Below are 15,379 nucleotides of genomic sequence, written 5' to 3'. Positions count from 1 at the left end.
TGTTGTATTCGTACAGTTTTCTAATTTTAAGTAAGTTAGTTTCATATTTGTTTTGAAATTTGGCGTTAGTTTATTTATATTAATCGCTCGTTTTGTTATTAAACTGGGATATGAACAACCAATAGATTATCGCGACAACAAGATTGAAAAAATTGTGTGGCGTATTTAAAACAATTGTCGACGTCAGCCTGGGAACTAGCGGATTGAACCGACTCGTATGCAAATAATGATCGTGATTCTTATTTCAACAATGAATGATATAATGTAAAATAAACTTACCAAGTACCACTGCTCTTTGAACAGCGGGTCGGGGAAGATGTTGATAGCTGACAAGGCCCGGAAGCGCTGGCCCTGCTGTGCCGGCGTGCGGCCCCACGGGTAGCCGGCGCGCGGTGCGCGGGGCGGCTCTGGCGTGTAGTCACGCTTCGGTCGCCGCTTCTCGTGCTGTTGCTCAAACCAGTGGATCTAGAACAACACGAACAATGTATTAGAATCACTGCTTTTAAAATAACAAATTTTCCTACACTATCCTTACAGGTTTTTTTTCTATCGCAAGGCAAAACATTACCCCGATTAGTATTATGGTGTGGAGGAGAGACACACACAGAGACACACATAAACATATATATATGTTTATGTGTTTGTTATATATATATGTTTTAATTAGCTCCATATATATAAGTCACGTAATTATTTGGTGATATGGGAATGGGAAGGTCTTCCAAGAAAATTAAGTAGAGGAGGTTCTGGGAAGAAGTTAGATATGAGGAGTGAGTAGAAATCTGGGGGTCAGTGTGTCCAGACCTCTGCCGTATGTCATCTCAGGTGGTTCGCTACGTTAAGTGAATTAATATTTCATGGAGTGAGGTTTGTTCAGGTCTTGGCGTCTGCCCACTAGCTGCGTGGCTGGCCGGATCGCTTGAAGCCGTTTGAGGGACACTCTTTGACCTCACCATTGATGCACCTCACCTCGCGATATTGATGTTGTAGGTGAAAAAGATTTTTTATTTTTATTCGTAAAATTGATGTTTGGTGTGAAGATTTTCAGGAATTCCGTGTGGCGCACGGCTAAACTGAAATTTCCTTAAAGTCTTCATACAAAAAATCTATTTTCAAAACAAAAAAAAATAATCGTTTTCAGCTACAATAACATCACAAAATACCTTTTTGAATAATATTAGCACTCTAGTACACCCAAAAGTCACGAGCCGCCATGGCGCGCCACTGCGATTGCACCAAAGTGGTTGCATTCACACTTCCGTCATCCCTCACACCTTTTGCTTTTCCAGAACTTCCTCTTCTTCATTTCCTTCAATAGACTCTTCACAAAACGTATGCAACCATGAATTTTCATGACTTATTTTTCTCTGAGCCTATAGGTGTAGTAAAAAAATTTTTTTTCATACCTACACACAAGAACCCAATAAATTGTGCAAACTATGGAACAAGGATGTACCTTAAATTTTTTACAAATCGTATGTCATATGTATGCAAGGCACTATCCATTATATAGACGCAAGGTTTGAGAAACTTTAGCGTGAAATTCTTTTGTAAGTAAGTAACTACTGCATTCTCTCATTCTAACCCCACTCTATAAGTTCTCCGCAAAGTTTTCTCAGTCGAGTTGTTCGACAAGTAAAACTTCAACAAATCCACTTGAAAGAAAGACATTTACCTAAGAACACTATAAGTAGACTTTTCACCAGATTGCGCATGAATAAAGGCTAATCAAACAATAATATTGTTCCAATTACTTTGTATTTTTCAATATAAAATATTAAATTCCGTTTATTGAGACGCAGAGAGCTTTCTTATCCTTTCAAGAAGTTTGCAAACAAAATTACAGTTTTTCATGGGTCCTGTGGGTAAAACAGACAAACAGGGGACCGCAAATGAAACCTCGTAATGTGGTACAAAACAAAAGGGTCAGTATCGTATGACCTTTTATTGTTATGTCTGCCAGAACGGCGTGTAAAAGATAAAGTTTGGCCGCTTATTAATGTTAATATAACAGAAATTTTGTAAATGGGCTAACTTCGCCCGCAGAGGTGAGACCGGGGCTTTTCGGCTTTGCGGGTTTGGTAATCGCTATTCGCATTATTGAGAATTACAACGTTAAGGTTGTGAATCAAAGTGCGGTGCATTTACTTTTGCCCTATCCGTGAAAGTGGGTCGGTGGTAAAGAAGGGAAACCGTAAACCTTAATAAACAAGTTTTAACTCTCATACGTAAAATCTGCAGATTAGGTAACTTTTGAGTTTTATGGATTGTTAATTAAAGGTTTAAAAACTTTACTACAGTAATGTCATTTACACCGGCGGTAATCAAATGATAACCACATTTTTTCTGCGTTTTCTTAAAATATCCTTAGATAGGTCAGAACTAATTTCTCAATTGGAAAAATCTCCATCCATTTACGAGGTGCATGTTTTAAAGAAAAGTGAAGTGGTCGTGGAAGGATGATGGGAAGAAAAGTATCTGGCTATTCACATCTAGTCACTAAAGCTGAGGCCATATCTAGTAACGTTTCGATTTTGAATGGTAGTCTAATAGGGTGATTCTCAGAGTATATTCTGTTTTGGAATGAGCAAAAAACAAACAACAATAAACAAACAACAAATTAACCGTTCAAGCCTCGGAAGGAAATTAACAGCCACAAACATCATTTTCCATTAGAGGCTCTGAAGGAAAGATCTAACCAGGTGTCCGTACATTATTGTATAGTAACTGTATTGTCGTGATATTAAAAGTGACAAGTAACGTTTGAATTTGTCTTGCGAATTTCAGTTAAAATAGTTATTTATAAGCATCATTTAAACAATTGGTTGTGTGAATCACATTATAAAAATCCCTCTAAACACTGTGAAATATAATTATACCATAATCGTAGTGATCCAAACGTATCAATCGGTTATTCACTAAATTCTATAAAATATTATCAGACATTACTGATTCCAGTGCGTGTGAGCGGTGCGACATCATAGTAGGTCACTATCACCCGTAAGTGCAAGCAGCGCAGAAACACTCCGGACGCAGTTGAGTGTGCAGGGTGCAGGGTCATCACTCACTTCCTAACTTAATATTACGAACCTCTAAAATAAAAATGGATGCTAATCAATGTATGGCGAAGGCTCAGGAAATTATTAACCAAATACATTTAATAATTACCGACTCATCTAATAAGTTCAATAAAGAACAACTTGCAAAAATAATGCCAAAAACTACCGAGTTACTGGGCGTCGCGGGACAGATGGCAGTGAAGATGGGGACTATGGAGGGTGAACTATCCGCATACAAAAATATTATTAATAACCAACCTGCAATAACTGGAACTACTCAATCTACTTCAATGGAAATATGTGACGCAATTACCGAGATAACAGAAAGGAATTTACGTTCGAAAAATCTAATTCTGCTGAACGTACCTGAAAGTAGAGACGAGAATCAAACCAACAGGATATCTGATGACAACAACAAAGTATGTTCAACGTTAAAAATTATCGATGATACACTACAGATAAATATTTCTAAAATATATAGGCTTGGCGTAAGAAAAACTGACAAGATCAGGCCAATAAAAGTAGAACTCCAAGATTCATATCAAGCTAAGCAAATAATCATAAATAAATATAAACTGAAAAATGGCATCAAAGTTAAACAAGATCTCACGGAGCTGCAAAGGAAACAAATGACGGATGTTTGGAAAGAGTTTGAAACGAGAAAAGCGGAAGGGGAAACAAACATAACAATTAAGTACATAAACTCTGTTCCAAAAATAATAAAAAACGTGCCAAAAAACTTAAACAGCACCTAAAATTGTTTGGGTACTACCAAAATGTCCGCGGAATGAGAACTAAATTACAACATCTTAAAATAACTTCTCCCACATTCCCACATGATATTTTGTTATTAACAGAAACATGGTTAAATGAGGACATCAATTCATCGGAATTAGGTCTCAATAAATACAACATCTATCGTCTTGACCGTGACCCCATTACAAGCAACAAATCAAAAGGAGGAGGTGTAATGGTGTGCATATCTAAAAACATTTCATCTAAAAAATTGCCAGTTAAACACAAAAGCGTTGAACAGATGTTTGTAATGCTAAATATTTCATCCACAAAAATCATTATCGCTTGTACTTATATTCCACCAATGTCAGATCTGCAAATATACAAGAACCACATCGAGGATGTAGAAACACTAAAATATAAATATCCTAAAGCCAAATTTATAATTGTAGGCGACTACAATCTTCCGAAAATCGACTGGTCTTTCGATAAGAACAATGAAGTGATTATTAACGAAACAGAAGTGCAGTGTGTCAAATCTAAGGAAATGCTTGATATGTCTTTTTTCCTAGGACTAAAACAGTTAAATAAAGTGCATAATTCTTATAACCGAATGCTTGACCTAGTATTTTCTAGTGACTTAAGTACAGTGGTAGAACAATCGGATGAATTGTTGTTACCTTTAGACCAACACCATCCCGCGTTAGATATTATTATCACAAATGAGTCTAGAAAATTGCAGAAATTAAAAACTTCATCGTACAATTTTAAAAAAGCTGACTACCCAAATATAATTGATTATCTTGACCATATAGACTGGTCATTTCTAGAAGATGAAAACAATATTGTGAATCAAGTCCAACAATTTTATTCAATCCTAAACACTTCAAAAGAACGTCATGTTCCAAAAGTTAATTTTATTGCATCCCTTTACCCTACATGGTTTTCAAAAGAATTAAAAGAATTGATTTATACTAAAAAGCAAACTCACCGAATATATAAGCAATCTAGAAACGTCGATGATTATATAATGTTTACTAACATAAGAAAGCAGTGCAAAGAATTGTCTAAAAAATGTTATAATGATTATATTAGTTTAATAGAAATGGAGGTTCATGATAATGTCAAAAAATTGTGGAACTTTTCTAATGCTCAGCGTAAAAATGATGGTAGTTTACCAAATATTATGTATCTGAATAACAATTGTGCGGATAATACCGAAGGCATTGTCAATCTTTTTGCAGATTTATTCAAAAGTGTTTATGATGATAATATTACCGATAATGAAATCCCAAATGATATATCACTTGAAGAATCACTTAACCTAAACCATTGTTTTATTGAAATAAACGCTATAGAAAAGGCTATAAAAGCATTAGATACTAATAAATCCGCTGGACCGGATGGTTTCCCTCCAATATATTTAAAATCTTGTGTTCGCAGATTGACTTATCCATTATTTTTACTATTTAATAAGTCTTTGTCGTCAGGGTGTTTTCCAAAACAGTGGAAAAAAAGCTATCTTACGCCTATTCATAAAAAGGGAGATAAAAGCGATGTATCGAACTACAGACCAATATGTATATTGTCCGCTATTCCCAAACTATTTGAATCGTTAGTCCTAGATGTAATATGTAAACAAATTAATAATATTATTGTACCCAACCAGCATGGCTTTATCACAGGTAAATCCACCCTAAGTAACTTGATCATATACGAAAATTACATAACTGATTCTCTTGCCTTGAAGCATCAAGTGGATTCAATATATACTGATTTTTCCAAAGCATTTGACAAAGTTAGGCGACATATCCTTGTACAAAAATTAAGTATGTTGGGTATCAAGGGTAATCTGTTAAGTTGGATTGAAAGTTATCTTAGTAAAAGAGAGCTATGTGTCAAAATAAAATCTGTGGAATCTTACATTTTCGAAGCCACAAGTGGGGTCCCTCAGGGGTCTCACCTGGGACCAATTCTTTTTTTGTTATTTATTAATGATATTGTTAGCATATTTAAAGATGTAGAAGTTCTTCTTTTCGCAGATGATTTGAAAATATATAAAACAATACGCAGTTTAGACGATTGTTATACTTTGCAACTTAATTTAAATAAACTATATCGTTGGTGCATCATCAACTCTCTGTTTCTTAATATTAAAAAATGTCAGGTCATTCGTTTTTGTAAAATACGAAATCATACAATTTATGAATATTCGCTCAATAATGTAAAATTGACAGCTGTCACTCAAATCAGGGACTTGGGTGTTATATTTGATGAACAGTTAACATTCAATCCGCATATAAATGAAATCACAAATAAAGCCCTAAAAATGCTTGGGTTTATATGTAGAACCGCATGTGACTTCAAGTCACTAGAATGTTTGAACACACTGTACACATCTTTAGTAAGAAGTCAAGTAGAGTATAATTCGCCTATTTGGTCCCCGTTTTATAAAGTACATTCCAACAATATTGAAAGGGTACAACACAAATTTTTAAGATTTATTAACTTTAAACTAAATATTCCAATCCAAAATATAAATTATATCCAACTCATGCATCAACTAAATTTGATTACGCTATCAGATAGGCGAATTATCTCCGACCTTGTTCTACTAAATAAAATTATTAATTATAGAATCGACAGCCCTGAAATTCTTGCCACAATAAAATTATTTGTACCTTCCAAAAATACGAGACAAAATTCCACCTTTTTCTGTAACAATTTCAAATCTAATTATCATGCGCACATATCGTTAAATCGAATACAAAATTTTGGTAATAAATTTGGTAATGTTGTTGATATATTTAGAGATTCCGTAGCAGTGCTCAAACGAAATCTACATAAACACTTTGCTGATATGTATGACTTCTCCACTCCATAGTAAAAAACCCATTTTTTAGCTTCTGTTTTTTCACTCTTTTCTTTTATGACTTCTTTTATGACTTTTTAACTTTAATATATATGTTTTAACTTTACAAATTAATATTGTAATTTAAATAACAATTCGAATATGATTTTAAGTCCCTATAAATGCTGATTAATTTCAATCCATTTATTTTTCTAAGTAAGTAAAAAAAGAAAAAAAAAACTGTTCTCCATAATGGTATTCTGTATTATTTGTAAAACATTTATGTACTACAGATATAATAACTATTTTATTTATATATGTACGTAAACTTTTCAATGTCACATAGTTAATGTAATAACACTAATAACAATGTATGTAAAAGCCCAATGGGCGTTTAAATAAATAAATAAATAAATAAATAAATTATTAAAGTATTTTTTATATTATTATATAATGCGTAGAATGTGATTTGTTCATTGTTGGAAAGATAAATAAACATTCTTCTCAGTTTGTCACAAATATTTTTACAGGATTACATAGATAAAAACCAAAAAATTGTCAAAATACATGATTACGAATTGGCGAGATTTTTTCATCGACAGTTGAAAGTAAAAAAAAATATTTATATTATTTTATTGTATAAACGGCAAAAAATAAAATGACAGTTTTCTTACTAAGTTAACAGGCTTTCAAAATATCGAATTCTTTCAAGATTATGGACGTTTCGAGTCAGATGGTTCGGGTTACATTTTCGTCTTTGATATGTTTTTTTTTAAATCAATGTTTATTTCAAATATAAAATTTTCAAAGAAAATTGTATCGAGTTTCTAAAAAAGCATTTCTTTTTACGACAACTTCAAAAATAAGAAATATGTAACACATTTTAGATACCTAGGGAGCATTCCGAAATTCCAAGAAATTTCACCGTGTCATTAGGACTCGCAGGTAAACATATTTTAAAACCTGAAGGGTTATTTTTAAAAAGTGTACTTACACCAGAAGTATCGCGTAATAATTACACCAACGTGCAATAAATGAGTAAATTTCAATTAGACAGAATACGTAGACACGTCTATATTATTTACATACCAAGAAAACATCAACGAGCAGTTTGTTAGTAGTAGGTAGCAGATATTGTTGGTAGGTAGAGTACGTACTAGGTCTTCTTTAATCCGTCGGAGCATTCGACTAACCGCGTGACAAACTGCCGGCGATTTCCTTCACGGCCCGGTACGGAATCGGGACACGTTAGCAACCGAGAGACAAATAATAGTTAACCGTCGGCCAATGAGAATTTATTTGGGGCGTGAACCCAGAGATCGCTAGTATTTAAGTGATAAATCGAAGCGGCCGAAACGAGCGCCGCAAGGTATAGAGCGGTCCGGATGAAGCAACCTTTTTCATTAAAGGATTTTAGGATAGATTTAAAATTCGTTGTGGCTGCGCGGCCTTTTTCATATAAAACTTATATTTGGATTTCAGGCAACCAAACAGTCAATTGTAAATTTTGCTTCTATGTTCCATTTCTGGTTTAGAAAATCTGCTGCATCAACTATATTATTCAAGCAAACCTTACTTTGACTAGATGGTTAACTTTGACTGGGTGGCTAACTTTGACTGGGTGGCTAACTTTGACTGGGTGGCTAACTTTGACTGGGTGGCTAACTTTGACTGAGATTTTCAATACTATGGTACCTACATGTCTGGAGAAAGTTTGAAAAGAGACTTGTAATCGAGAAAGTGACGTTTCTTTGGATAAAATGTATAATTCCTCATTTGAAAGAAAAAAAAGGTTTTTATTAAAGTAGGTACAAATCTAATGATTTCAGATGAAAATTTGGTATTAATTTATTAAATAAGAGAAAAATAGAAACAAATTTTTGGACGTGAGGTCTACTGTTCACAGAACTACTAGTTTTAATATGTTTAATGAATAAACCTATATAAAACGTAGATTTCTTCAATGCCCAGATTCATTCCTTGCTCTTCTCCCTCTTTCAAAAATACCTTTCAAACACAGGTAATCTACCTTCCCTATAATCCTAGATGACTCGAGTCCTGCTTAAAGTAAGTGTACTTAACAATTTAGACAAAAAGTAAGAAATCTAAATAGTAGTTTACTATTACTATAATATCCAAGCTAACCAAATAAACATACATCACTAAATTAATAACTGCGAGTACAGCACATAGATAGTAGATAGCCAGCGACGCGATGTGCCAATTTTGTCAGCGGCCCGCGACCGCGCGGTAAATCAGCACAGATTTTCAGTTACTCATAATTACATTGTTCAATGAATGGCTCCCGATTTGCTCGGGTGATTTACAGGCCGCCCGGAATGAACAAAAGAAGTGCAATAATAAAAATTGCACGGGTTCCGCACCCATTCAGTGCGACGGGGGAATCGCCCGTGGTGAGCTTTTGTATGATTGTTACATTAATCCAGCTGTCGTAAGAATAATTCATCGCTGCGTCGTCGATAGGTTTTCAAATGTATTAGTCTAATATTTTAATATATTCATGAATTATTCTTACTAGATATTAAAATATTTTTTTTTACAGCCAAGTGAATTTATTAACCCTACAGGCCGTAACGTACTTACTGTACAGTAAGTCGGAGAATTTGTGTGCATTTCCGCTTCTCAATAAACTTCAAATAAATGGCATGTTTGTGAACGTATCCGAAAACTAATAACTGTTTTTGAAAGGTGATTAAATACGATTTAAAATTTGATTTTTAAGAAACGAAGATATAATTTTTAAATATTTAAATTTTGTAATAACACTTAAGAAATTTTGAAAATGGCTCAACTTACGTTTTTTCGTTTAAAAACTGATCTTAAATTACTGATCAACACATATAAAAAATATATATTCTATTAGACAAATGTATCAAAAACAGTCAGAATCGGGTTCAGGTGTTGGTAAGTTACCATGCTGAGTGACCAGTGGTATTTTTATTGCTTGGTGTAAAATAAAAAAAAAATAGAGAAGTCACCGGATTTAAAAAATTTATTTGCATTTTTACTCCAAATAATGCCAGGAATCACTGGTTAAAGTAATTCAAGTACATCTCTTAATCCCTTGTCACAAATCCTTTATGTAACATAGTTTTTGCATATTTTTTGAAACTACGTAAAGTACTACGCTAAAAACAAACCATTGGCATAACTAACAACTATAGAGGCCCTCCTGTGTCCCGTGTAACAGGTTAAGTATCAGATTAGTGGGGAAAAGCTTATAAAGGGGTTGGTAAGGCAGACAGAAAAAAGTCACCCCAATTTATGGGGGTTGTGAAGGTAAACGTTACGGTGGGCGATAAGGCTGTACTCTGAAGGGCTGTAAAAACACTAGCAGGTTGTTCCGTATTCTGATAGGGCCAAGTGTTTTGGGTGGAGGGTAAACAATATTAGTTAGAAAGGACACACCTCGTTTCCACTTAATTACACTACACGTTTTTGTTAAATTAATGATACGATTATTTATGAGCACAAACACGGAACACTTGAATATAAAACCGAAGCCTTGAGATGCTGGGGTGTTTTTTTGTTTCATTCTCACACGTTTGGAAACTACGAGTTTTGGTTAATTTGTGTGATAAATGCAAAACGTACGTTATTGTGTAAGATAGAAAATATTGCTTAGTTATAAGTATGAGTTCAAAAATTTATCACCTCGTTTTTCATGCACTATTTTTAGTTAACATTTACGTATTGATACATACTGTTGAATAAATATACATTAAAATATATTTAAATAATAAATTAAAATATTTGAATGATATAGCGCCGTTTTTGTGAAAAATGACCTCAAGGGTGCTGTACTTTATTTTATTACTAACTATAGACCAGACAAACTATTATAACAACTTATGGTTAATAGATTGAATCCACCGGTTCGTCGATTATTAATACAAATCTATAAGTACAATGCATTTGACCAATGAACGTGATGCTGTACTAAAATGAGCATATTTATTGTTATTTATGGTACTTATATAGTTATTTACTTATATTCTGTACATGCAGATAATATACAGGACCATACTTACCTGGGAGGTTACTTGAGATTAACACACTGTTTATCAAAGTATTCCAAGAATATAAAGTTTTAAAATTAAACAGAATCTACCAAAAAATGCATTTCTTCAAATCCACAAAGATAATACTAGAGTCATTGAGTACCAGACCGGGAACCACGGGAACCGGGAACCACAATACAACAACGGCACAACACAATTACTCATACTCAGCCATTAAATGTTTTAACAAATTCCCTAAAGATTTCTTACAATACAAGCGGAAAAAAATATGAAAATTTGAAGAATAAACTTAAAATACACTTTAACTCAGACTAATTTGGTTGTTTGGTAAATCATTGTATAAAAAAATGAGTATTAAAAATATTTATATACTTATACACGGGAATTAAGAAATATTTTTTCTGTAAAATATCTAGCGTATAGACCATATTTTATTCTGTATACATATAATCATAATTTAAAAGTTTATATGTATGGTAGTATTCCCAAAATGAATTAATGTAAAAAACTTAAAACGACACTCCCTCCCTAAACACGAGTTATTTTCAATTAGGGAGGTGTTAATTAAATTAACGGCTTAGAACATCTAACTTGTTTTTTGCATAGCTTATATGTCTTGCATATTCGTTTTATATTATTTTATTTCTTTTCATATAACCTAATCGTTGATAATTACTTATGGTAACTTTTAGTAAAGTATATTTCAATAAAGGAAAATAAAAGTTTAAAAAAAAATTGTTCAGTAGAGAAATTTAGGTACAGTTCGCACGCAGACGACACAATTTAGAAAACGTGTTATTGGAAATGCTATTATTGAATCTTGGTATTAATTTTAATAAAACTATTATATTCCAACCCATCACACACATCATCTGAAAGAGTAATATTAAGGTAAATGAATGTAATTCATATCATTACCAAAGTATCAGTCCGGTATTGTTGTTTGGTTCTAATATTTTCCTAGGGTATTCCTTATTGCTCAAAAACTACTGGTTCTAGAAAACGGCTTATAATTTAATTATGAACAGATGTTCTATCACAACTTAGTATGGTACGAGGAACGGACTGTTGAGTGTAATTTCTGAAACAGTGGACGTATTTAATTCCTCTTTAAATAGAGACTTTTTGTATAACTATCTTCCCATATGTTAAAGTGTCAGAGTGAGAATATTGTAGTGAAATTGGCCGAATAATCTGTCGTACAGTAATAAAAATATATATTTTATTTGAAGTAAATAAATACTTTACAGTATTGATATTATTATTTGTGCCTTAAAATACCACATATATAAATATGAAAAAGTATATATTGTTAATGATCCCGAGTGTCGACCCGATAATAACCCCGAATGATGATATTATATACTATTATTACACAGAATGTGAATAATATCCCCACATTCCTTAAGTACGTGTCTCATGTTATATTCAATTTTGATTCTTCCTCTTTCATTTCACAGTACAGTGTACATGTATTTTCACACACCACTACCTATTTTCTTTTGTGTCCTCTGTCCTCGTGTCTTGGATGTTTCGAGTTCAGTGTTCACGCACCTACTCTAGGACACTTCCCACTCTTGTAGTAAAAGAGTGTCGCAGCGACAAAGTGTTTCGAGGGAGGCGAAACGTGTTGCTCCATGAATATATTCGTCTCCGGCGCGTACTTTATAATAATGCACATTTCAATTCATGTGGAAATACAGATCACAAGAGTATCGCATACCTCGCATAGCTACGGCATTGAACAGTAATACAAACGCAATATTAGGTTTTCATGGAAAACAACAAGTGCCTCAGTATTGCTTTCACCAATAAAAGTTGAGTTAAAGTTAACCCTTTGCAGAAGATCTATTGAAGGAAAACATACATTAAATTGACTTATTACATGTAGTTTACTGATCATTCACACAATTCCAGCAGTCGTTATAAATTATTCATCCTATTCAATGTGAAACTTGTAAATACAATTAATACGTAGGTACATATAGATTACGAATAAATGTTATTTTTCACATTCCAGAATGGTTAATCTTCATTGTGTACGTTTTTTATTACAAATTCGCAAATAAAGTTATATAAAATCAATTTTATTGGAATAACTTTTTTTTAAATAACTTTTGAAGGTTATACCCAACAATTAAATATATCATTAAGAAGATAATACTAAGAAATCTAAACAAAACATGAAACAGGAGAAGACACAGAAAAATGACGTAAAATAATTAGTTCCCAATGACCAAGTGGTTAGAGGCGTTGTCCCGTTGGTAAGGCGAAGAGTTTCGTTTAGATTTATTAGTATTATCTTTTCCTACGATCATATAAAATCTCTTATAAACAATAAGTGCGTTAATTTTACAGCGGAGCGGAATTAAATAACGAAGTCGTACATTTGAGTTCCATTTTACAAAACGGGCCACTTAATTTGTTTAGAAAAACACCTGTTAATGAATTTACCCTATTACAGTATTAGAAAGGATTCAATTCATTCGATTCTATCCAAGGAGTAAATGATATGTGTATATTTTAAATAAGTTACAGAAGGTTAACACGCCGAGAAATAAATATTGATATTGTGTTATCTAATAAAACACGAAGGAAATAAACGTTTGAAATCAGATTTCAAACGGCAAATCTTGGAAACAACGCATTCCTCAACAACCTTTAATCTAATCGTTCGTACATAATATACTATAATATTCTGCCTAGACTGGATGCCGTATCACAGGGAGCAAGCGAACATGAGCACAGAAGCACAGAAGCATAGAAACACAGACAGTAACAAGATGGGGAGATAATAAAGGTGACATGAGACGTAGCCTAGCACTCTGATGATGCAACATATCTTAAAGTGAGATTGGATGAAAGAAAAGTGCAAAGGTTTGTATTACAATAAACAATCATTGCACAACATATTAGAATTATGTTTCCCAGCTTTTTTTTCAAGCTTTTGCATTATTAGATAAGTAAATTGATCATCTTAACCTTATTAAAAACTTTTATAAAGAACATTATAGAACTTTCTTTTTTTTCATGTTCTACTATTGAAGTAAAAGTATCAAAGAAAATATATTTTTTCTGTGTGACAAGAGTCAGTAGAGATATATTTATTTATTACAGATACAGACACATTATAATCCCAAATTATATAATATGAAATACCTACATAATATTGTATAATCTGATGTGCGAATTGTTGAATGTTCCTGCGTAATGTGATGCGTCTTCTTCATTCTTCAATTATTGATGTACAATTCCCTTTTAACTATCAAAATTGAAACGGATTGTGGGAACCGAGCCATAAAGTAGTTCCCAACATTATTTTATTTTATTAATACATCTGTATTTAAAATGTGTATGACTCTTGTTTAAATTTTTGATAGATCTAAATCTGTCAAAAAATGACAGATCTAAATCTGAACCATGATGATTTTACTAAAAGTATTTTATGTATTTATTTATATATTTATTCCAAAGTTAAATAAATCCCAGAGGCAAATATATATTTTACAAATAGTTTCAGCTTCACAAATCCTAGAATTAAAATATCCCGTAATTTATTAATTTATATAATTAATTAATTAATTCATATTGAAAATGTGTACAAGTGTCGTTACGTCTTGTCAGGTCGATATTAGTTCGGAGCTAGGCAGATTGCCGGTTCTAGCGAACTAAATACTTCAGTTATAGGTGGTGTATTATTATGGAATTTATTTATTTTATTTTATTTTATTTATTTGTTTTAAGGAACATTAACAGTCTTAATATTAATTCAATATACAAAGGAGGATGCAAAAGAAACAGACCAATTATAAATGTCCACAGATGGTTGATTTGGTAATATACAACAAGGTATTTAGTGAATGTAGACTAGAATATAAAAAGCAGGACTAAGTAACAAATTTAAAAGACAAACAATGTAACAAGTATAAAAAAGTATAAAATGGAAGTAGAACAAATGTAATACACCTATATTATGCATTATACAAGAATATATGTGTTTTGATTTGAGTATACAGGACTGATGTGGGAGTGGGAGACAGGTTTTGGCGTTTTAGCGGGATGGGAGAGGAAAGGGATGAGGGAATGTTGCCTCGCAACTGAAATTTAAAAAAATAATAAGTTGGAAAATTTTAAGATAAAATAAGGTAGAATTAATTTAATCATTATGATTTTGTGCTATTCATACATAAAATGTGATACAATGAATGTGATGTTATAAATTAATACTGTTTTTCTTCAGTAATTGTATAATAATATAGTTTTATGTGACATTATTAAGCAATTTATCAGACTCCTGTCTACAAAAACCAATTAACCATTTGGTATTATTGAACCGATGTACGACGTTTTGCGGTTTATTTCTGTGCGGATTTTATTAAATATTTTTGGTCCCAGATATGTATAAAATACATTAATATTATTATGTATTTTTTTGTATTATTGCTCCCCGGGATCAGGAGATGTTTTGAGGTGTAATCAAGCCGGGATTTAAATCCGCCACCTTTGGGTTTAAAGCCAAACATTTTAACACTCGGTCACAAAGGCGTTAGGCGATAAAGCAGATTTTATGTTAATAATCTAGAGATATTATTTGTTTAAAATGTGCTTTGTAACTCATTTTGTATTATTAACAGCAACGCTTATATAATTAATTTAACTGAAAAAATGCAGTGTATTAATAATTTAACATG

General features: G+C 32.5%; 1 protein-coding gene across 1 annotated transcript in view; it reads right to left on the bottom strand.

The window, feature by feature from the left end:
• Positions 1 to 15,379, bottom strand: part of Fur2 (furin-like protease 2) — a 116,995-nt gene that overhangs the window by 86,872 nt on the left and 14,744 nt on the right. Inside the window, exon 2 of the mRNA XM_089643730.1 lies at positions 280 to 465. Coding sequence (XP_089499856.1) covers positions 280 to 465 — 186 coding nt within the window. The remainder of the gene's footprint in view (positions 1 to 279; positions 466 to 15,379) is intronic.

This window comes from Hesperophylax consimilis, chromosome 2 (genome assembly GCF_061612785.1).
Source record: "Hesperophylax consimilis isolate HC1 chromosome 2, BYU_Hcon_1.0, whole genome shotgun sequence".
NCBI lineage: Eukaryota > Metazoa > Arthropoda > Insecta > Trichoptera > Limnephilidae > Hesperophylax > Hesperophylax consimilis.
Note: the sequence above shows the minus strand (reverse complement) of the source record. Positions and strands in the feature narration are given on the sequence as shown.